This window comes from Otolemur garnettii, unplaced genomic scaffold (assembly GCF_000181295.1).
Source record: "Otolemur garnettii isolate 467f Iridium unplaced genomic scaffold, OtoGar3 scaffold00028, whole genome shotgun sequence".
Taxonomy (NCBI): domain Eukaryota; kingdom Metazoa; phylum Chordata; class Mammalia; order Primates; family Galagidae; genus Otolemur; species Otolemur garnettii.
Window position 1 is genome coordinate 14556412 of NW_003852423.1, and position 23699 is coordinate 14580110.

Consider the following 23699-nt stretch of genomic DNA (forward strand, 5'->3'; position numbering starts at 1 on the left):
GTGTCATACCTCACAGCAACCTCAAACTCTTAGGCTCAAGCGATTGTCTTGCCTCAGCCTTCTGGGAATTTTTAGAGATGGTATCTCACTCTTGCTCAAGCTGGTCTCAAACTCCTGAGCTCAAGCAATCCACCTGCCTCAGCCTCCCAGAGTGCCAGGATTATAGGCGTGAGCCACTGCACCCGGCTTAAATGAATTTTTATTAACCTAGTATTCTGTGGCTTATTTTCAACCACATGACAGAAGACCCCCTTATTTTAACTCAAGCATTCCTTTCTATTGATTCCAAATCTTTAGATAAAGACCCTCTTTCAACCAGTTCCCCACTAAACAGTCACTAAAACCCACCTATGACTCCTCAGCCCTTGTTTGCTGTCTTACCTTTTCCAGCCAAACTAATGTATACCTTCTGTGTATTGATTTATGGTTTTACCTGTGATTACTATCTCCGATGAAAGTGTTAAACCAAGCTGTAATCAGGTACCTCAGTGTGTTTTCTAACCACCTCCCTGGGCCCCAGTCACACATACTCAGCTCAGAATAAACATCTCTATTTTACAGAATGTGGGTTTTTTTTTTACCATTAACACCCACAGATCCTCAATATTTGGAAGTTAGTCTCTTTTTTGCCCACCATGGCTCCTGCAAGCTGTGTGTGCAGCTATACCAGGAAAATACGCACAGTTGCCTGCCACAGAGCTGGAAATGGGGTATGGGTAGCTGCAAAGAGCAAAAATTGACCAAAATTAAACATAATTTGTCATCCAAATTATCTCTTGGAATTTGCTAGCCATTAGTAGCCTCTAGGGTTCCAAAATAGGTGAAGGGACTGGTGCTTCCTACTCCTCCATCTTCCCAGAATCCTCTCTTTCTACACTTTCTTTTGTAATATTTTCTTTCTCTTTCTCTCTCTCTCTCCCTTCCTTCCTTCCTTTCTCTCCTTTTCTTGAGACAGGGTCTCACTTTGTTCCCAGGCTGGAGTTCAGTGATGTCATCATAGCTTACTGCAGCCTCCAACTCCTGGGCTCAAGCAGTCCTCCTGAGTAGCTGGGATTACAGGTGTGCACCACCATAACTAGCTAATTTTTCATTTTTTTGGTACAGATATGATCTTGCTGTTTCCCAGGCTTGTCTCCAACTCCCGAGCTCAAGTGATCCTCCACCTCAGCCTCCCAGAGTACTAGGATTACAGGTGTGAACCACCATGCCTGGCCTCCAGGGGTTCATTACTCACATTTTTTGCTAGAGTCTGTGGATGGGCTCAGCTGTGACTGTCAACCACAGTCTAACGTGACCTTTCCAGTATGGAAGCCTCTGGGTAGTGGGACTCCTAACTCAATTCAGGACCAACAGTGTTCCAGTGAATGAGATGCAAACTACATGGCCTTTTACAACCTAGCCCCAGAAGTTATATATCATCATTTATAATTTACACAGTACTCTATTGGTCAACACAGCTGTCAGCCTATCCAGCTTCAAGAAGATGATCATAACACCACCTCTCAATGGGAGGAACATCAAAGAATTTCAGGTCATTTTTTTTGGCTTTTTTGAGACAGTCTCACTTTGTTGCCCTTGATAGAGTGCTATGGTGTCATAGCTCACAGCAACCTCAAACTCTTGGGCTTGAGTGATTCTCTTGCCTCAGCCTCTCAAGTACCTGGGACTACAGGCACTCACCACCATGCCCTGCTATTTATAGAGATGGAGTCTCGCTCTAGTTCAGGCTGTTCTTGAACTTGTGAGCTCAGGCAATCTACCTGCCTCGGCCTCCCAGAGTGCTGGGATTACTGGCATGAGTCACTGTGCCCAGCTTCATGTCATCCTTTAAAACTGATGCAGGTGGGATGTTCATCTTATGCTTATGTGTTTGTTTGTCATATATTTGTAAATATTTTTTCAGTTTATAATTTCCCTTTTGAACTTTTGTGGTATATATCATCTAGGCTCAAGAACTCCTAGGCTCAAGATTCACCAGCCTCAGCTGCCAGAGAAGGAGGGCTATAGCAGTGTGCCTTAGCACTTGGCACTAGAACAGGGATTTATCCACATAATCAGATTTATTAGTTTGATTAGCATGATTCCGAGAGAAAAATGAAACAAATTATAATTTTTTTGATACAGAGTCTCATATCATCCTAACTCAGCTGCAACCTCAAATTCCTGGGCTCAAGTGATCCTCCTGCCTCACCCTCCTGAGAAGCTGGGACTACAAATGTATGCCACCATGCCAGGCTAAGTTTTCCATTTTTTGTAGAGATGCCATATTGCTCTTGCTCCAGCTGGTCTCTAACTTCAGGCCTCAAGTGATCCTCCTGCCTTTGCCTCCCAGAGTGCTAGGATTACAGGAATGAGCCACCTGTGCCTGGCTTATAAATTTATATATACCTGTATATTTCTCTTTGTAATTGTATTAAATAATTTTTACATTATATTCATTATTATTGTTAGGCCGGGGCTGGGTTTGAACCTGCCACCTCCGGTATATGGGGCCAGCACCCTACTCCTTTGAGTCACAGGTGCCGCCCTATATTGCATATTATTAATAGCTTATGTGCTGAAATAGTGTGGTGGGGCAGTAGGTGAGAGATTATTGCTATAGTTCAAGCAAAAGACTTGAGGAAACCTGGACCAGGGTGGGCAAGAGTTAAAAGAGAATAGACCCAGCACCGTGGCTCATGGGCTGTAATTCTAGCACTCCAGAAGGCGAAGGGGAGTGGTCCCAGCTCCTGGGAGGCTGAAGCAGGAGGATCATTTGAATCTAAGAGTTTGAGTTTGCAGTGAGCTATGATAATGCCATTGCACTCCAGCTTGCCGCACAGAGCGAGACTCTTTCCAAACACAAAACAAAACAAACAAAAAACCCCAAACGAGTAGAAGAATCTTTGGTGATTTGCATTTACGATCCTAAAATTATAATAAATTATAAAAGCCAATTCAAGGCTAAGGATGCATTTAATTACTCTAACGCCTTCTCCGTGACATCTGGGTCTCTAGCACAAAGTCCTCCCTGTCCTACATAGTCACAGCTAACAACTTAAAACTTTCCACAACTGTCAGGGGAGTTTCTCGCAGTACACGTCTCCCTTTTCTCTAAGTATTATATCCCCCTCAAAAAAAAAAAAATCCTGAATGGTTTCAGTCTCTTTCAACGTAGACTCCACCCTTGCATATAAATTTTTAAAATTCAGTTTCCCTTCCTTTCCAAAGCAGCCAGGGGAAACTGGATCCGCGGCCACGTAGAAGCCTCTCACGGGCCCAAATCTGGAGTCTCTAGGGGACGGGTGGAGACCAGCGGAGGGGGGGACTAGGCGATAAACACTTTTCTCTTTCGACTTCGGTTAGAAGCCCGGTCCAGGGATTCGCGAGATCTAGCCCAGGACGGGTCTTCCCAGGCCCACCTAAGGTTCCCTTTCAAGTTGCTGGCCTCTCACCCCAGCCCACCCCGCCCCCGAGGCCGCCCTACACTGAGGGCCCGGCCCGGAGGCGCGGGGCGCGGCAGACCCGCCCCTGGCGCGCGGCCGGGCTCCTCCCCTTGTGGCCGGGGCCGGGGGGCGGGCAGCGGGGAGGGGGTGGCAGTTGCCTCCCGGAGGGCGAGGAGACTTTTCCACGTTGCAAAGGCCGCCACGCGCCCAGGCCGACCCGAGCTCTGCGCGGCGCCCACTGCTCCTCTCCACGTCGCTCCGATGGCGTTTGGGGTCCGGGGTTGGCGGTCCCCGCCTCCGCCGCTGCTCCTGCTGCTGCTCTGGGTGACCGGGCAGGCGGCTCCCGTGGCGGGCCTGGGCCTGGGATCCGACGCGGAGCTGCAGATTGAGCGGCGCTTCGTGCCCGACGAGTGCCCGCGGACTGTGCACAGCGGCGACTTCGTGCGCTACCACTACGTGGGGACTTTCCCCGACGGCCAGAAGTTCGACTCCAGGTACCGCGCCCGCTCTCCGGACAGGCCTTTCCCTCCCGCTGGACCTCCCCCAGCCCCGCCCCGCGGGCCCGCCCTCCTCCCTTCCTCCGGGCGGCGGCCCAGACGCCGGCGGACCCTAATCTAATCCTACCCTAGTGGGGTGAGACCCCGCCCCTCCAACGCCCTAGTCCACCTTTCCTGGACTAAAATTTTCAGTGGGTCCCCGCGCAGCGGAGTTGGGACTCATCGTGCCCTCCTTCTGCTCCCAGCGCGTTGACACACGCGTAGTCGGTGTAAAATGGCCACTTTTTATGCCAAGACCCCCAAGAGTGAATGTTGATGTCCACCGCCGCCTCCCCTCATTATTCTTTCCCCCGGTTCCCTTGAGTTTGTGGTCAGTGGATGCTTCTCACGTGGGATGATGATGATGTTGAAGTTGACAGTAGCAGCCGCTAACATTTTTTGAGCGGTTTCATTGCGGTAGGCGTAGTTCTAAGCCAGTTCTGTACAATAATGAACTCATTTAATCCTTACAGCAGTCCTATCGGGGGGTACTATTGTAACCCTCATTTTATCAGTGAGGGGACTGAGCCCAAAACAATCTTTAACACTATGGAGTCAGACTGAAACCCAAACCACCCAAGTGCAGGGTCCTGTGCGTGTAACTACCCCGCCCTGCTTTCCAGCCTTGGGAGGGAGGTGGTCGGGCAGTTACTCAGCTTTCCCCTGGGCCCTGAGCCTGGCCTGGGGTTCTTTCCCTCCACTCTACCACAAGATCACAACTTCTTTATCTGGTTTCTCCCCAGTTTTGCTTTGAGGTTAACAGACCTTTTTCCCTCCAGTTCCAGGCTGCTCTCCGCTCCGAGGTTTTTGTTACAATTCTTGGCCTGTGCCAGTATTTCTCCTAGTGAATCACTAGCCTAGAGAGCGGTTGGCTGAACCTCTGCTGTGTGCCCGAAGCTGTGCTAGGCTCATAAGACTTTGCAGCCTCCCTTGCCTTTTATGAAATTCCAGACAATGAGTAAATGTACAATAGCTAGTTAGCATAGTGTGTGGCACTAGCAAATGCTTAGAAATGGTTATCTTGGTCGGCGCCTGTGGCTCAAAGGAGTAGGGCAACGGCCCATATACTGGAGGTGGTGGGTTCAAACCTGGTCCGGGCCAAAAACTGCCAAAGAAAAGGAAATGGTCATCTCTATTTTTATTTACTGTAAAGTAAAATACTTTTATTTGCTGTAAAGTAAATAAAAATAGTATATATTAAATAAAAAATATTTACTTTACAGTTTTATTTATTGCTTATTTATTTATTTTTGCAGTTTTGGGCTGGGGCTGGGTTGGAACCCACCACCTCCAGCATATGGGGCTGGTGCCCTACTCCTTGAGCCACAGGCGCTGCCCTACTGCTTTTTTTTTTTTTTTTTTTACTAAATCATTGCTGTGTACATTAATGCAATCATGGGGTACCATGTGCTGGTTTTATATACAATTTGAAATATTGTTATCGTTTTTTTTTTTGAGACAGAGTCTCACTATGTTGCCCTGAGTAGAGTGCTGTGACTTTACAGCTCACGGCAACCTCAAACTTTGGGGCTTAAGTGATTCTCTTGCTTCAGCCTCCCAAGTAGCTGGGACTACGCGTACCCACCACAACATCCAGCTATTTTTCTGTTGCAGTTGTCATTGTTTCCTAGCTGGACTGGGCTGAGTTCGAACCTGCCAGCCTCCGTGTGCCTCCGTGTATGTGGCTGACACTGTAACCACTATGCTACAGGCGCTGAGCCTATATACTGATTTTTTAAAAAATGGCTTTATTCAGATATAATTCACATGCGGTACATTCACCCAATTAGAGTGTGCAGTTCAGTGGTTCTGAGTATATTCGTGGAGTTGTGTAAACATAGCAAGCTTTCCGTGCTGCACACGTGACCTCTTGAATCTAGCACCAAGGCTGGAGTAGATGTGTTCTCTCCCTCCTCCGCCTCCTCCCTCTCCATCTCTTCTTTCCTTCACTGCAATGTTCTCTCACTCTCCCATCTTCCTAGCAGATAACATAGTTTGCCAGCTCACAGTGCTTGCCATTCTTCCTTGCCATGGCACGTTAGCTACTGGCAGAGGTGGTGGTTTGAGGGAAATATTCTTGGGGACTGGGTCTGGGAAGCCCAAAATTACCTTTGGGGGTGTATGGTGTGGAGAGAGAGGTGAGAGATGGAAAAGTCAGACTCTGCTTGCCCCCTTAGAGTCTGCAGTTAGGTCTAGTCTTAGTAGTGGAACTCAGCCAGGGAGGGGGCTGGTCTCAGCTGGGCCTTCGGAAGCTCCATGGGAGAGAGGACGTGAGTTTTAGTCCCAATCACTAAGGGATGTAGTAGGACCATAGTCCTCACATCTAGCTGGTCCCATGTGAGTCAGTCATCTGGAGTGAGGACCAACTTTGAGGTACCCAAAATGTGGTTCCCATGCCCAGTAGGCTTGTTCCTCATTACCTTGTTACACTCCTATTCTCAAAATACAGCCCTCTTTTTAATGTTCAAAAGTGATGTCTTGGTGGGATGCTGTGGCTCATGCCTGTAATCCTAGCACTTTGGGAGGGCAAGGCAGGAGGATCACTTGAGACCAGGAGTTTAAGACCTCATCTCTACAATTTTTTTTAAAAAACTTAGCCGGGTGTGGTGGCATGAACCTGGAGTCCTAGCTAATCAGGAGGCTAAGGCAGGAGGATCACTTGAACCCAGGAGTTCGAGGTTGCAGTGAGCTGTGATGACACCATTGTACTCTGACCTGGGCAACAGAGTGAAACTCTGTCTCAAAAAAAAAGGAATGTCCTCAGTTTTTAATTATCTAAATTGAATCTAAAACTGGCATTTAGAGCATGCTAACTTTTCCTCTCTTAGCTGATCTGGGCTACAGTTCTGCTAACAGAACTGAAGGCCCATTTTCTCTTCTTTCTGTGATGGCCATTTTTTCCTTGTCTTGGGATCTGAGATAAGAATAATCTCAGCAACATAAGCAAGTAGCATAAGCATAAGTCAGGTATTGCAAATATTTAAAAAATTAATTTTAAGAAGTAATATATATGCACAGAGTTTTAAAAACTGGTTAGATAGGCTCGGCGCCTGTGGCTCAAGTGGCTAAGGCGCCAGCCACATACACCTAAGGTGGTGGGTTTGAATCCAGCCCGGACCCGCCAAACAATGACGGCTGCAACCAAAAAATAGCCGGGCGCTGTGGCAGGCGCCTGTGGTCCCAGCTACTTGGGAGGTGGAGGCAGGAGACTCACTTGAGCCCAGGAGTTGGAGGTTGCTGTGAGCTGTGAAGCCACCGCACGCTACCCAGGGGGATAGCCTGAGGCTCTGTCTCAAAAAAAAAAAAAAAAAAAAACTGGTTAGATAGTTTCATAAAGCTTGACATTATAGTTGCCAACCTGCTAGGAGTGAAGACAGTGTCCTGTCTTACAGGTCCTTGGGTCCATAATTTTGCATCATAAGAGGTTGCTGCAGACACCTCCCATCACCCCCATGGGGGTGGCCATCAAAGTGTCTGAGCAGGAGACAAAAATAAGTTTGTGGAGAGGAAAGGAGGGTGTTGGATATGCTGGATGATTTCCATTTGCCTTTCTAGGTCCATTCTCCACCTATTCTGCTTTTCGCTCTGGGAGGCCAACCTATGTACTACATGTGCGTAGTGAGTTATATCAGTCACGTCCTTCTTGTCTGGTTTTGGTTGGGTTCAGCCAATGGGGCATCAGCAGATCAGAGGAACAGAACAGAGTGAGGTGGAGATATTTATTCCCCGGCTCTCTGCCTAGGGTGACCAGACGTCCCGCTTTTCAACAATTTGTGCTGCGTCCTGTGGCGTTTTAAAAAAAGTCCCGATTTTTGGAAAGAATGCACAAACGGGCGGGAGAACAAGAAGGGAATATACGGTTTTCGGCTGCCATGTGGCTATTTCGCCAGAATATGAGTTTTATATTATTTTTGTTAATTTTATAATGTTAAACTGTAATAATGACAAATAATTGCTGAGAAGTGATTATCGAGAACGGCTTATCAAAATTTGCATTGTTGTCAGGCCCTGCCCTGCCCCGTCCCCCGCCCCGCCCCCAGCCATGTTGTCCCGCCTTACCGATGTTAAAATCTGGTCACCCTATCTCTGCCTCTAAGGTCACCACAGATTCTATCTATCCCTAGACCAAGAACCTGTCAAGAAACCTAGCTGCCTTCTCAGGTTCAGATGTGATAACAGCACCCCCTGCCCATCCCTAGAGGTACTACACCATTCCTTGTGTGCTGCAGCACCTGGCATGTACCTTTGCACCGGCCATGTTATTGTTATTTTTGTAAGCAACTACCATAAATCCTTTCATGGGTCATAAGTGTGATGGTTGGTTTTTCTTGTACCTGTCTGAGATGTGCCTCCCTCAGATCTTGTTACAGTGTTGGCATATTACCTGACATTAAAAAAAAAAAAGGTATTTTACCATCTTAACCATTTTAGAGTAGTTAACTCCAAAATCTACATTGGTGTGCAATAGATTTCTCCTTCACTTCCTCTTCATCTTCTCTTCTCAGAATCTCATTCTGTTGCCCAGGCCAGAGTGTCATCAGCCTAGCTCATAGCAACCTCAAACTCCTGGGCTCAAGCGATCCTCCTGCCTCAGCCTCCTCAGTACTTGGGCTAGAGGCACCTGCCACAATACCCAGCTAATTTTTTAATTTTTAATAGAGATGGGGTCTCACTGTGTTGCTCAGACTGGTCTCAAACTCCTGAGCTCAAGTGATCCTCCTGCTTTGGCTTTCCACAGTGCTAGGATTATAGGCCTGAGCTACCTCATCCAGCCTGTGCAACAGATTTCTAAGATTTTTTCATCGTGAGAAACTGAAACTTGGTCGGTCTAAAGGTAGTGAGTTATCTCAACTGATTGCTCACAGTCAATTACAGATCAAACTCATTGTTCAACACTTTCCCCCCTTCTCACTACAGCACTTGTCTAGTCTAAAAAAGAAAAAAGCATTAGACAATTCATCCAAGTAACCAGAACACTTGCACCCCTAATATTTCAAAATAAAAGAAAAACCTGAAATTTTTTTGCAGTTTTTGGCCGAGGCCATGTTTGAACCTGCCACCTCCGGTGTATGGGGCTGGCACCCTACTCCTTTGAGCCACAGGCACTGCCCAAAAAACCTGAAATTTTATCCTAATGACCAGCTCCTCCATATTTCTCCTTCTCTTATCCCCTCATAACCACATTCTACATTCTGCCTTTATGAGTTTGACTATATATTTGTCTTTTGATAACTGGCTTATTTTACTTAACGTAATGTCCTTAAGTTTCATCCATGTGGTAGAATGTGTTAGGGTTTCTTTCTTTTTAAGATTATGTACTATATCACAGTTTTTTTTTCTTTTTTTTGAAACAGAGCCTTACTCTGTTGCCTGGGCCATGAGGCCTCTGCTATGGCTGCAGCCTAGTTCACCATACCTCAAACTCTTGGGCTCAAACAATCCTCCTGCTTCAGCCTCCCAAGTAGCTGGAACTACAGAAATGCTACCACACCTGGCTGATTTTTCTATTTTCAGTAGAGATGGGGTATTGCTGTGTCAGGTTGGCCTCAAACTCCTGAGCTCAAGCCTTGGCCTCCCAGAGTGCTGGGATTACAGGCATGAGCCACATGCCTACCCCCATTTTTTTTTTTTTATATATATCTATTCATTTGTCAGTGGACATTTAGGTTGCTTCTACTTTTTGGTTATTGTGAATCATGCCGCACTGAACATGTGTGTTCAAGTATCTCTTTGAGAGTCTTCTTTTAGTTTGTTTGGATACATATCAAGAAGTAGGATTGCTGGATCATATGGTGCTTCAATTTTTAATTTTTTGAGAACCTAAATACTGTTTTCCATTAATAGATGTACCATTTTCCATTCCCACCAACAGTGCACAAAGGTTCAGTTTCTCCACATCCTCACCAACATTGGTTATTTTCTGGTTCTTGGATAGTGGCCATCCTAATGGGTGTGAAGTCATATGTTTCATTGTGATTTTGACTTGCATTTCTCTGGTGATTAATGACATTGAGTATCTTTTTATATGCTTGTTGGCCGTTTGTATATCTTGAAATGTCCATTCAAATCCTTTGATCATTTTTTAATTGGGATTTTGTTGTTGTCATTGCTGTTGTTGTTGAGTTGTAGAAGTTCTTTATGTGTTCTGGATATTAAACACTTGTCAGACATATGATTTGCAAATATTTTCCCCATTCGTAGGTTGCCTTTTCACTCTGTTGATTGTTTTCTTTGCTGCTGTGAAGTTTCAAAGTTGGATATAGTCCTATTTTTCTGTTTCTGCTTTGGTTGCCTGTGCTTTTGGTGTCATATCTGAGAAATCATTGTCAAATGCAATATCATGAAGCTTTTTCTCTATGCCTTTTTCTGGGAGTTCTATAGTTTCAGATTTTACATTTATGTCTTTAATCCATTTGGAATTGATTGCTTTATATGGTATAAGATAAGGATCCAATTTTTGCATATGGATGTCCAGTTTTCCCAGCAACATTTTTTTTTTTTTTTTGCAGTTTTTTTGGCCGGGCCTGGGTTTGAACCTGCCACTGTTGGCATATGGAGCCAGTGCCCTACTCCTTGAGCCACAGGCACCACCCCCAGCACCATTTATTGAAGAGACTATCCTTTCCTCACTCTGTAGTCTTGGTGGACTTCTCAAAGATCATTTGACCATATATGAAAGGGTTTTATTCCTGGGTTTGGCATTCTGTTTCCTTGGCCCATGTCTGTATTTGGCACAGTACCATGCTGTTTTGATTGCTATAGCTTTGTGATATGTTTCCAAGTAGGGATGTTTGAGGCCTCCAGCTTTGTTCTTCTTTCTCAGGATTATTTTGATTATTTGGAGTCTTCTGAGATTCCATATGAATTTTAGGATTTTTTTTTCCTACTCCTGCAAAAAATGCCATTTTTTTTTTTTTTTAAAAGAGATAGGGTATCACTATGTTACACAGGCTGGACTCAAATTCCTGGGCTCAGCAATCTTCCTGCTTCAGTCTCCCAAGTAGCATCATTGGGATTTTGATAGGAATTTCATTGAATCTGTAGATCACTTTGAGTAACCTGCACATCTTAACAATATTAACTCTTCTACACCATGAACATAAAATGTCTTTATATTTTTATTTGTGTTCTTTTAAATTTCTTTCAGCAATACTTTTTTAGTTTTTGGTATACAAATTTTTTGCCTCCTTGGTTAAGTTTATTTCTAAACATTTTATTCTTTTTGATGTTATTTTAAATAGGAGTCTTCTCTTAATTTCCTTTTCAGATTGTTGACTATTTAGTGTATAGAAATGCAACTTATTATTATTATTATTTTTGAGACAGAGCCTCAAGCTATCACCCTGGGTAGAGTGCTGTGACATCACAGTTCACAGCAACCTCCAACTCCCGGGCCCAAGCGAGTCTCCTGCCTCCATCTCCCAAGTAGCTGGTACTATAGGCACCTTCCACAATACCTGGCTCTTTTTTGGTTGTAGTGGTCATTGTTGTTTTGTAGGCCTGGGCTGGATTTGAACCCGCTAGCTTAGGGATATGTGGCTGGCACCTTAGCTGCTTGAGCCACAGGCACTGAGCCACGACTTATTTTTTTGTCTGTTGATTTTATATCCTGCAACTTTGCCAAATTTGATTATTAATTCTAAAAAAAAATTTTTTTGTGGACTCTTGTGGAGTTTTCTACATGTAAGATTTCATTTCATCTGTGAACAGAGATATTTTTACTTCTCATTTTCCAATTTGTGTGCCTTGTATTTTTTTTTCTTGCTTAATTGCCCTGGCAGGGAGTTCTAGAAGTATATTAAATAGAAGTAGTTAGATCAGACTTCCTTTCCTCTTTCCTGATCATAGGGAAAAAGCTTTTATTTAGTTTTTTACCATTGAGTATGATAGCTTAGCTGTGCACAGCCCCTTTATTAAACTTTCCTGGAACAGCCTACTTTGGGTATGTCAGGTGTTTCCTGCAGGACTCTGAATAGGATGCCTATAAAAGGTGTAAATAAGCCAGATACTAGGACAGGCTGTACAAGCACTTATTCCAGAGTTTGCAGAAATAATTTTCATGACCAGTTCTGGGCTTGATGTGGCCTATGAATTTGTGCCATTTTGCTGGTTAGAACAATTTTATTTTTCCAGATGGTCCATTTGATGCAATAGATAAGACTGGTCTTACATTGTTAGTTTCTTGTATAAATGTATACATTTCTTTCAGAAAGTTCTTTTTTTTTTTTGCTTTTAACTCTTTGATGTGTATTCACAGGGTTTATGCAGTCATTAAATAAAAAAATTAATACTGCGAGGCAACAACAGCTTTTTTTTTTTTTTGACACAGTCTCATTTTGTCACCCTCAGTAGAATACCTGGCATCGTAGCTCGCAGCAACCTGGAACTCTGAGGCTCAGCAAGTCTCTTGCCTCGTCCTCCCAAGTAGGTGGGACTACAGGCACCTGTCCCAGTGCCTGGCAATTTTTAGAGAAGGGGGAGGGGTGTGCCACTCTAGCTCAGGCTGGTCTTGAACTTGTGAGCTCAGGCAACCACCTGCCTGGGCCTCCCAGAGTGCTGGGATTACAGGTATGAGCCACTGCACTCACCAACAACAACTTTTTTTTTTTTTTGAGACAGAGACTCACTATGTCGCCCTGGGTAGAGCACCGTGGCGTCACAGCTCATACCAACCTCCAACTCTTGGGTTTAAGCGGTTCTCTTGCCGTAGCCTCCCAAGTAGCTGAGATTACAGGCACTAGCCACCATGCCTGGCTATTTTTTTGTTGCAGTTGTCATTGTTTAGCTGGCCTGGGCTGGGTTTGAACCCGCCAGCCTCGGTGTATGTGTCTGGCGCTGACAACACCACCGCTGGGGAAGCCCTGTGCCTGGAGGGTGAGAATCAGTCCTGGGTTCTAGCATTTTTTCACACTTGGCTAAGTTCATGAGTTTGGGAAGTTTTTAACCTCCAAGGAACCTGAGTATCATAGCACTCAGGTTCATAGCACTAAACTTCCAAGTTTAATCCTTCCAAGAGAATTAAATGAGGTAGTGTATGTGAAGAGCTTAGTTTGTTACTGGGCCAGATGCATAATAAACACTATAAATATTAGTTATTGTTAAAAACTTTTATTAAATTTGGGAGCTATATTAGGTTCTGTGGATAAAAAATTTTTTAAAAATAGTTTCTTATCTGTGAATTTTTGCTGTTTGCACATGTTCTGTGCTTTGGTAGTCTTTGAATGCTTTCTTTCTGGTCCATTTATCAACCCTCCGGTTTGAAGATGGCCCCATGCCATGGCTAGGCCCGAGCTGAGTGAAATTCAAGAGTGGGCATTCCAGGGGGTGGTGTTGGGGGCCCGGAGGTAGAGGGTGGAAGTGTAAAGCTGTCTTGGGTACAAAGCTGATCATGTGCTTTTGTCCTCTGGCTCTTTGGCTGGAACTTGAAATCCTGCCTCCTGTTCACTGACCTTGAAGAAAAGAAGGCTATGAAAATAGGCTATGAAACTAGGAGGAGAAAGGGAAGGGGGGCAGGCCTGGGAAAACTGCCCTGATGGACCAGATGAAGTGGACTCTGCTGCTAGCCTATGCTGTTCATTAGGGAAAATGAAAAGACAGTGAAAGTGATTTACAAAACGAAGGTGGCACCTCTGATAAAGTAAATCCTAGCAGCTCTTAACATTTTATTACCTAAGTAAATACATGATCATTTTAAAAAGTAAGAGAATTACTAGCCAGGCATTGTGGTGCTGCTTGTAGTCCTAGCAACACGGGGGAGCTGAAGTGAAGCAAGAGGACTGCTTGAGCCCAGGAGTTTGAGGTTGCTGTGAGCTACAGTGATGCCACTGTGGCAACAGAGTGAGACTCTTAAAAAAAATACTGGGCAGCACCTGTGGCTCAAAGGAGTAGGGCGCTGGCCCCATATACTGGTAGTGGTGGGTTCAAACCTGGCCCCGGCCAAAAACTGCAAAAAAAAAAATTAACTGTTTGTATGTTAAATCGGGCCATTGGTACCTATGATATTGCTTTTATTTACCAATCACATAGAAAATGAAGTAAACTTTTTTTTTTAGTAGAAGAATAAGTAGCTATTTTGCAAGGCGAAGTTAACATTTTATTTTTCTAGGGAGAGTTCATGCTTATACTTACCTTACTAGATGTGTTGGTCATATTCAAGGTAATCTAAAAATTCCGAGCCCACAGGTACTGTCCAGTGAAGATACTCCTGTAGCTGGAACTCCTTAGCAGGTGTTTTGCTTTGCTGGCAGCTTGTTACATCCACGAGCACATTTTCACAGGTTCATTTCACTAAGAAAAGGGCTATTTATACTTGTCTTTTTCTCTCTTTTGGGTCTTCCAGCTATGACAGAGACTCTACTTTCAACGTGTTTGTGGGAAAAGGACAGCTAATAACAGGGATGGACCAAGCTCTGATCGGGATGTGCGTGAATGAGAGGCGTTTTGTGAAGATTCCCCCAAAGCTTGCCTATGGAAACGAAGGCGTTTGTAAGTTCTTGTTCTGTATTTATATGCGCAGCTACAGAAACAACCAGAACATTTGTAGACCGTTCAGTCAAGCAGACCTGAGAATGTTGGAAGCTTTAGATTGGGGGAAATGAAAAGTAATTAGCTCATATAGCTGAAATTTCCATCTTAGGGTTCTATTTTTCTAGATATGAGAGTTGTTAACACGAATGCATTGAATGATGCCCTTGATGAGAGGACAATTTTGTATTTTCTCTTTTCTTTTAATTTCCTTTGGAGGACAGACAGGAAGCATGAGTTATTTTGGAATTGTATACCAGTGACTGGCTTGAACCCTTTTAGATTCCATTCACCTTGGCTATGTCCTAGGTGTTTGACCCAAAAGGCAGTAATTGTGAACTCAGTGTGAACTCTCTTTAACTTCTAGCTGGTGTGATCCCCCCAAATTCAGTGCTTCATTTTGATGTACTTCTGATGGATATTTGGAATTCTGAAGACCAGGTTCAGATTCACACTTATTTTAAGCCCCCTAGCTGCCCTCGGACCATCCAGGTGTCTGATTTTGTGAGGTACCACTACAATGGAACGTTCCTGGATGGGACCCTGTTTGATTCGAGGTAAGTCCTGCCACTCGAGGCAGTATCAGTGAAATGGCCCTGAGTTGCTTTCTTCTGTCTCACTTACTTGTGCCCGGGTAGAAACCAGAAAAGGAGTTTCTACCCCTCTACTTCAGACCTTTGGTCAATAGTGCATGCTCCATGGTGCCATGGTCAAAATTTTAATCTATCTCAGGAGATTTTAAAGAATTTTTTCTTTTCTTTTCTTTTTTCAGATACAGGGTCTTGCTTTGTTGCCCAGGCTGGAGTACAGTTATGTATGTGATCATAGCTCACTGTGACCTCAAACTCCTGGGCTCAAACAATCCTCCCACCTCAGCCTCTCAGCCTCCTGAGTAGCTGGGTTTATAGTTGCATGCTACCATAATGTACCATATAGGTGCATGCTGGATAATTTTTCTATTTGTTATAGAAACAGGGTCTTGCTGTGTTGCCCAGGCTTGTCTCAAACTCCTGGTATTGAGCAATCCCTTGTCTTGGCCTCCCAAAGAGCTAGGATTATAGGCATGAGCCACTCCTCCCAGTCCATCTGAGAAAAATTTAAGAGCAATGATTATCTATCTAATTTAACAGTGTTTGGAGATCTCATCATTAAGTGAAGGGCCCTAAGTACATGCTTTTCATTTCTTCCTAAATGTGAGGAGTTCTGTTGTGTATTTGGGGCAAAGATCCATGAATGCTTGTCTTTAAGAATGGGTATGGGCTTAATGTTTAGCTTAGGTTCAGGTAACAAAACCTTACTGAAAGGTGAGTTGGAACCAACTCATAGGATGGTACTTTCTCCTTTCTCATTGGTTTTCAGTCACAATCGCATGAAAACGTATGACACGTATGTGGGAATTGGTTGGCTGATTCCTGGAATGGACACGGGGCTGCTGGGCATGTGTGTGGGGGAAAAGCGCATCATCACCATTCCTCCTTTCCTGGCCTACGGCGAAGATGGAGACGGTGAGTCCTGCTCTTTCTCAGAGCCATTCTCATGCAGCCTTATTTTACTGCAGTGATTAATTCAGCAGTCACCACGCAAAACACACCAGACCTTTTGGTCTAGACTTGCACTGTCTAATGTGGTAACCACTAGCTACATGTGGCTATTTACATTTAAATGAAAACTAATGAACATTTTATTTTATTTATTTATTTGAGACAGAGTCTCACTATGTCACCCTTGATAGAGTGCCGTGACATTACAGCTTATAGCAACCTCAAACTCTTGGGCTTAAGCGATTCTCTTGCCTCAGCCTCCCAAGTACCTAGCTGGGATTACAGGGCCCGCCACTACACCCGGCTATTTGATTGGCTGTCTAGCCACTTAGCTATAGGGACCAAGCCTATTCATTTTATTTTATTTATTTATTTTATTGAGACACAGTCTTACTTTGTTGCCCTTGGTATAGTGCCATAGCATCATAGCTCACAGCAACCTCATATTCTTGGGCTCAAGTGATTCTCTTACCTCAGCCTTCCCAGTAGCTGGGACTACAGGCGCCCACCACAGTGCCTGGCTATTTTTAGAGCCAGGATCTTGCTCTTGCTTAGGCTGGTCTTGAACCTGCAAACTCAGGCAGGTTCACTCGCCTCGGCCTCCCAGAGTGCTAGGATTACAGGCATGAGCCACTGCACCCAGCCAAAAATGAATGAACATTTAAATAAAATTTAAGGCAGGCCCAGTGGTTTATGCCTTATAATCCTAGCACTCTGGGAGGTCAAGGTATTGTGGCAGGGGCCTGTAGTTCCAGCCACTCGTGAGGCTGAGGCATGAGGATTGCTTGAACCCAGGAGTTTGAGATTGCTATGAGCTAGACTGACACTACAGTATTCTAGCCTGGGCAAGAGAGTGAGACTGTCTCAAAAAAAAAAAAAAATCTCTATCTATATATACACACACACACACACATATATATTTATATGCATGTAAAATTTAAAATTTAGTTCCTCGGCTACCACGTCTCAGGTACTCAAGAGCCACATGTTGCTGAGGTCTGCTCTACTGGACAGTGCACAGCATTTCCATCACTGCTGTTGGACAGCACTCATCTGATGATGGAGTTCCAGAAACTTCCCTGACTCACGGTCGGTGGTGTTCATAAGGAAGCCCTCTGCTTCTGCCGTACCAGCTATGGCCTTGGGCACCAACCTGTGTTGCTTTCTCATGAAATGAAATGAGATTTGAACCTGACCATCTAAAAGCTGCAGACATCAAGGCAGAAATCTACCCATATGATGCCAGAATTGCCAAAGTTATCCCGATTTGTACCTCTGTGATGGGTTCTACTTACGGACAAAAGCGAAGCATACTGTTAGAAAATACATTAATTGGGTGTGGTGTGGTGGTTCTTGCCCATAGTCTCAGCACTTTGGGAGGCTGAGATGGGAGGATTGCTTGAGGCCAGGAATTCAGGACCAGCCTGAGCAACATAGCGAGGGCCTGTTTTTTTTAAAAAAAAAAAAAAAAAAAGAAAAGAAACACATTAATTATAATTTAGTGTCCTGTTTGTAGTTTTACTGTAAAGGGAAACAGAGTATTGGCTGATAAACAGAATTTCTTAGTTACTCATGTTTGCATTTCAGGCATGTTTAATCATACCGACAGGCTGACACAACAAAGAGACCTCCAGGCGTTTAAATAGCATATTATAGTCATGTGTCACTTGACTACAGGGATACATTCTGGGAACTATGTTGTTAGGGGATTGTGATTTTGTTATATCAAAACATCATAAGTAGGGTAGCACCTGTGGCTCAAAGGAGTAGGAGGTGGTGGGTTCAAACCTAGCCCAGGCCAAAACTGCAAACAAACAAACAAACAAAAAAACCATCATAAGTGTGCTTACACAAACCTACATGGTACAGCTAGGCTGTAAGGAGTAGCCTGTTGCTTCCTGGCTACACACCTGCACGGCGTGTTACTGTACTGACTACTCTAGGCAGTTTAACGTAATGGTAAATATTTGTACATCTAAATATGTCTAAACATAGGAAAAGTACAATACAATACAGTATGAGAATCTTATGGGACCATCATTGTATGTGCAGTCTCTGGTGCATGACTGCTTATGGTTAGGGCTGGGTGTGGTGGCTCACACCTGTCATCTTAGCACTCTGGGAGGCCAAGGCAGGAGGATTGCTTCAGCTCAGGAGTTCAAGAGCAGCCTGAGCATGAAAGAGATCCCTAAAAATAGAAAAACTAGCTGGGCAAGGTGGTGGGTGCCTACAGTCCCAGATACTTGAGAGGCTGAGGCCAGAGGAATGCTCAAGCCCAAAAGTTTGAGGTTGCTATGAGCTATGACACAATGGCACTCTACCCAGGGTGACAGAATGAGACTCTGTCTCAAAAAAAAAAAAAAAATATATATATATATATATACATATATGCATAAAAATGAGAACATGATGCTATTAAGAAGTTTACTGATAGTGATACCCACCTTATAATAATAACTTGTAATAACCAGCATTATGTTTTCTGGTCTGTTTCCTTGCTCTGTAAGTCTTCAGAGCAGGAGAGGGGAGCTGGGTGGCCTTGTCTCCTGTGCACCTCTATTTTTATATGGGGTATATTTTACATGCTGGGGATGTCCAGACAGTTTCTTAAAAAGCAGGGAGGGAGGGTGGAATTCCCTCCTAAAAGAAAAATAAAGTTTAAAAACCACTGCTTTAAATACATCTTAGTTCTCTCCTCCTTGAGATATAAGTTACTATTCTTACTGGGGTTCATATTTTCTTATCCTTGGCAACAGTAAGCTCATTCATTCACCTTGGCCCCCACATCCTTGTGGCATCATCCAAGCCTTTTTTTGGGGAGGGGGACAGAGTCTCACTATGTCTGAGTCTCACAGAGTAGTGTGACGTCACAGCTCACAGCAACCTCAAATTCTTGGGCTTAGGCCATTCTCTTGCCTCAGCCTCCCAAGCTGGGAATACAGGCACCTGCCACAACGCCCCACTATTTTTTGGTTTCAGTTGTCACTGTTGTTTAGCAGGCCCAGGCTGGGCTTGAACCTGCCAGTCTTGGTGTATGTGGCCAGTGCCCTACTCACTGAGCTATGGGCACTGAGCCAATTTTTTTTTTCTTTTTCTGAGACAGAGTCTCATTCTGTTGCCCTAGGTAGGGTACCATGGTGTCATCATATCTCTCAGCAACCTCAAACTCTTGGGCTCAGGAGGTCCTCTTGCCTCAGCTTCCTGAGTAGCTGGGACTACCAGCGCCTACCATAGTGCCTGCTATTTTTAGAGACTAGGTCTCACTCTTGCTTAGGCTGGTTTCAAACTCCTGAGCTCAGGTCATCTACTTGCCTCAGCCCCCCAGAGAGCTAAGATTACAGGCATGAGCCACTGCACCCAGCCTATTTATTTATTTATTCTTGAGACAGAGTCTCTGCCACCATGGGTAGAGTACTATGGTGTCAGCATAGCTCTTAGCAACGTCAAACTCTTGGACTAAGCAATCTTCTAATCTCAGCCTAGTACAACTCCCAGCTAATTTTTCTCTTTTAGTAGAGACCAGGTCTTGCTCTTGCTTAGGCTAGTCCTAAACTTGTGAGCTCAAGTGATCCTCTTGCCTCAGCCTCTCAGAGTGCCAGGAATACAGGTGTGAGCCACCATGCCTGATTTAGTGCTAGAAAAATTTAAATCCTGGGTTACTTTCACGGCTTTCTTTTCTTCTTTTAAATTAAAAGATATAGAAAAGTACAAAAGATTAATATTTTGTCTTACACATGCTTCAGGATTGACCACACCTTGCATTCCAGAGGCTGACTCAGTAGCCTGCTTTTGGTAGATTTAATCATTTCTCTGAAGGGAGACCCAAGGGATGGACTCTGCCACAGGACCATTTACAGGAGCTCAGGCTGGGCGTGTTGTTGGGCTCCCTTGCCCAGGCCTGCTCCTTTGCATGGAACAGCAAATGGCAAGCCAAGAGTGTTAAGGTAGTTGGTTTGTGAGTTAATTTCCTTTTATGTCAAATCACTGGATTTAAGAGTTACTTATTTGTTGATGTTTTATCTTTATAGGAAGAATGAGTGCCCTATAATCTCTCCAAGTGGATTTTATTTTGCACATATTTAATACATTCTCACTATCAGGAACATCCAAGAGAAGCCAGTACCACTGAGAAATGAGATAGAAATAATTTGAGGAGTATTTACATTTTGGATTGTGGGTGCCATTTTTTCTGTTATCTCAGCCAACTTTCATTTTATTTATATCTTGTTTTGGATACACTTAAAGGATTGAATTTTGCATTTGGCCTCTTAAAAATATTGACTGTTGGTTCCAAACAAGAAGTCTGTGTGCAGTTCTCCAGAACCAGACCAGAGCTTTGGAATTTGTGCCTTTAAGTGTCTGTGATTTGCGTTTGTACACAAGCAGAAACCCACAGAGGCATGTATTTGGGTTTGCGTGTGGGTGTATGACCACCCACATAGAGCTTGGATTTTCCAGCATGAGCACAAACATGGTCGTGTTATGCTCTTATGTCATTAATATCAGTTTGCTTTTTGTCCTGAGTAAGTCAGGCTTTAGATTATATCCACGAGCCCATGGTTGGACACTGTGGAGGATCCACCCAAGACCTGGGGAACATTTGTTTTCTTTGCTTAACAACTTCCAGGAATGAGTAACACCAACCCAGAAGGTATTGCATTGTGAAGTATTTCCTAAAGCTTGTGTTTTAATTTAACCATCTTCCTCCATTCCATTCCAGGGAAAGACATTCCTGGACAGGCCTCTCTGGTGTTTGATGTTGTGTTATTGGACCTCCATAACCCCAAGGACAGCATTTCCATTGAGAACAAGGTGATACCTGAAAACTGTGAGCGGATAAGTCAGAGTGGGGACTTTCTCAGATATCACTACAATGGCACACTTCTGGATGGCACCTTATTTGATTCCAGGTATGGAAACAACTGGAGCTTTTAGTCACCTGAGTATCTCATTAGATAAAGTCTTTCATTAGCTGGACCATGATCTACGTACCCTGTCAGTACTGATTTATAGTTAATATCTTCATCTCTAATACAAGTTTTTGTTTTCTGTTACTGGGTTTCTTCCTAGCTGTATAACAATCCCTCTCTTGGGGGCTATTTTAGGTAAGTCTGTAGGAAAGTGGGAGAAGCTCACTCTAGACTCCCTTCCCTCCCTCTACTGTTCTTAGCTGTCCATGTCTCAACCCAAAGATGGGGTCCGAGAAGGGGAGTGGCCTGCAGTGAGGTCAAGGAGGTATATTGGGCAGAGAAAGGGCTTGGTGCCAAGAGACCTGGGTTCCAGTCCCTGTCTGCGGTGCACTAGCTGTGGGTCTTTGGACAGCATAGAAGTTTTGGAAGCAAAACTTCTGTTTTTTGTCTGTCCCAGCACCTTTCTCAAAGAAATAGTTGGATTAAAGAGATAAGCTATGTAAAGGCACCTTGCCAACTCCAAGGGCTGATCAACTGGAGGGGACTGGTTGGATGCATTCAGCTTCCTTCCGGAAGAAAATAATTACTATGCCTCTTTTGTTATTGAGAGTTTTGTTTTGTTTATCAGACAGGCCTGCAGTTGTACAGATGGCTAGAGTTTGGTATGTCTTGCTCATTCAAGTGGCATGTGTTGTTTGGAAACTATTCCTTTGGCTTCCTGTAAAGCCAACAAGTATCGACAGCAACCTCCCCACCTCTCTGAGGTGATAGACTTCTGGTCTGTTAGTCATCCAAAAACATTACGGAAGAATTTGTGTATAATATTCTTCAATCTGAATAATTCATTCTTCCGACTCCTAGTGTCTGCATTTTCTTTCACATTTTTTATTTTCAATTTTTTTAGAAGAAAATAAATCATACGGCTCAAAATCGAAGCAAAGTATACGTTCAGGTGTGTTGTCCTCCGGTCCCTGTCTACCTCACCCCTCCCTCATGCCTGAGAGTTTACCATTTTTATTAGTTTCTGTTTTATTTTCCCAATGTGTAGATTTTTTAAAAATGCAGATATAGGGCGGCACCTGTGGCTTAGTGAGTAGGATGCCGGCCCCATATACTGAGGGTGTCGAGTTCAAACCTGGCCCTGGCCAAATTGCAACAAAAAAGTAGCCGGGTGTTGTGGCGGGTACCTGTAGTCCCAGCTACTTGGGAGGCAGAGGCAAAAGAATCACTTTAGCCCAGGAGTTAGACGTTGCTGTGAGCTGTGATGCCACTGCACTCTACCCAAGGCAACAGCTTGAGGCTCTGTCTCAAAAATAAATAAATAAATAAAGGAAAGCAGGTCCAGTTGCCTGATTTTCTAGCACCCAAAGGCCACTCTTTTTTTGTTTGTTTGTTGTTTTTTGAGATAGTCTTACCATTGTCGCCCTCTATAGAGTACTGTAGCATCATAGCTCACAGCAACCTCAAATTCTTGGGCTTAAGGGATTCTCTTGCCTTAGCCTCCTGAGTAGCTGGGACTACAGGCACCTGCCACAACTCCTGGCTATAAAATATTCTTATAAATAAAATATTCTTTTGACTTGGATATACTGACAGTACAAAAATATGTTTAAATTTGCCTTGCAATTTGAGCTAAAATATTCACTCTCTGAACCTTGAAGACCTTTGCTTCTATTTTTCAAAAACAAAATATTCTGAAAAAGAAAATTTGTAAAAATCAGTGCCACATTTGCCTTGCTTTTTCATGCTCCTAATACCCAAGAGGTAGTAAATCACAAGAGCAAGTTTAGCAAGTATTCTCTGCAGGTCTCAAGTGAAATATTGAGAGGCTCTCTACTTGACCTTGTTCTTTTGAACATTTGGGTTGCTCCTGGCAAGGCACTGGGCACAGGAAGACTGGAATAATGAAATAAGGGCTGTAGGTAGGACTGGAGAGGTTTCAGTACCCAATGTGCAGTGTCCATGAGTCATGAGCACTCTGCGATCAAGGCCAAATCAAAGTCAAAGCCAGAGTCCGTGCTGAAGGCACTCTAGCCTCTTCCTCTTCTCCCAGAGTGCTTAATAAGGAAGATTCCAGTCATAACCGTATAATAAGGACTGGAGGAGAGCAAAAACTAAGAAAATACATAAAATAAATGGTATACAAGGGCTGCAGATATTGAACTGGAGTAATTGCAAAAAAATTATTCAACACACCCTAATTAGTCACACATGTCTTAGTACACTTAGTGTGCTTTGATTTTTACGTTTTATATTATATAAATAAACTCTTTAAGCAGGGACGGTATCATCTAATGCTTGTCAGTTCATACTCCATAAAAATTTGTTAAATTTAGTTCATTTTATAGTGTGAGTAGATAAAATTTTGGCAGGTGATTTTCAGTATGGATGAGTATAATATAAAAATGAAATAATTCAAATTATATTCATAATAAATAATCCAAATTATATTTACTTATTGTATGCTAACTCTAAGTTAGCAGTTAAAAGTCAGAAAGCAACATTATTGATATATAGACAATTTTCTGAGTATATTGGCCCAGTGCTCTACAACAGACAAAAATGTCAACAAAATATCAGATGTTATCAATTAGTGTATGGTGTACTATAATTTGCACATTATCCTCAGGCAAACAATGAAAATTTACCCATTTTAGAATTTTTGTGACTGTTACAGTATAAGAAAAACAAAAACACATACAGTATTTTACTCATAGATAGATAACATGATAACTGAACAGAGAAAGAAAAAAAAAAAAAACA

At 43.6% G+C, this 23699-nt stretch overlaps 1 protein-coding gene and 1 non-coding gene across 2 annotated transcripts in view; both read left to right on the forward strand.

Annotated features, from left to right (window-relative positions):
- The first annotated feature begins 3538 nt into the window (after positions 1-3538).
- FKBP9 (FK506 binding protein 9) overlaps positions 3539-23699 on the forward strand; it is a 49182-nt gene continuing 29021 nt past the window's right edge. The window contains exons 1-5 of the mRNA XM_003788565.3: positions 3539-3919; positions 14301-14446; positions 14853-15042; positions 15845-15990; positions 20747-20936. Of these exons, the coding sequence (XP_003788613.1) occupies positions 3687-3919; positions 14301-14446; positions 14853-15042; positions 15845-15990; positions 20747-20936 (905 nt within the window). The 5' untranslated portion in view covers positions 3539-3686. The remainder of the gene's footprint in view (positions 3920-14300; positions 14447-14852; positions 15043-15844; positions 15991-20746; positions 20937-23699) is intronic.
- LOC111724924 lies at positions 8252-8351 on the forward strand. Its single transcript, XR_002773132.1, has one exon. It is a non-coding gene; the product is annotated as a small nucleolar RNA U13 (small nucleolar RNA).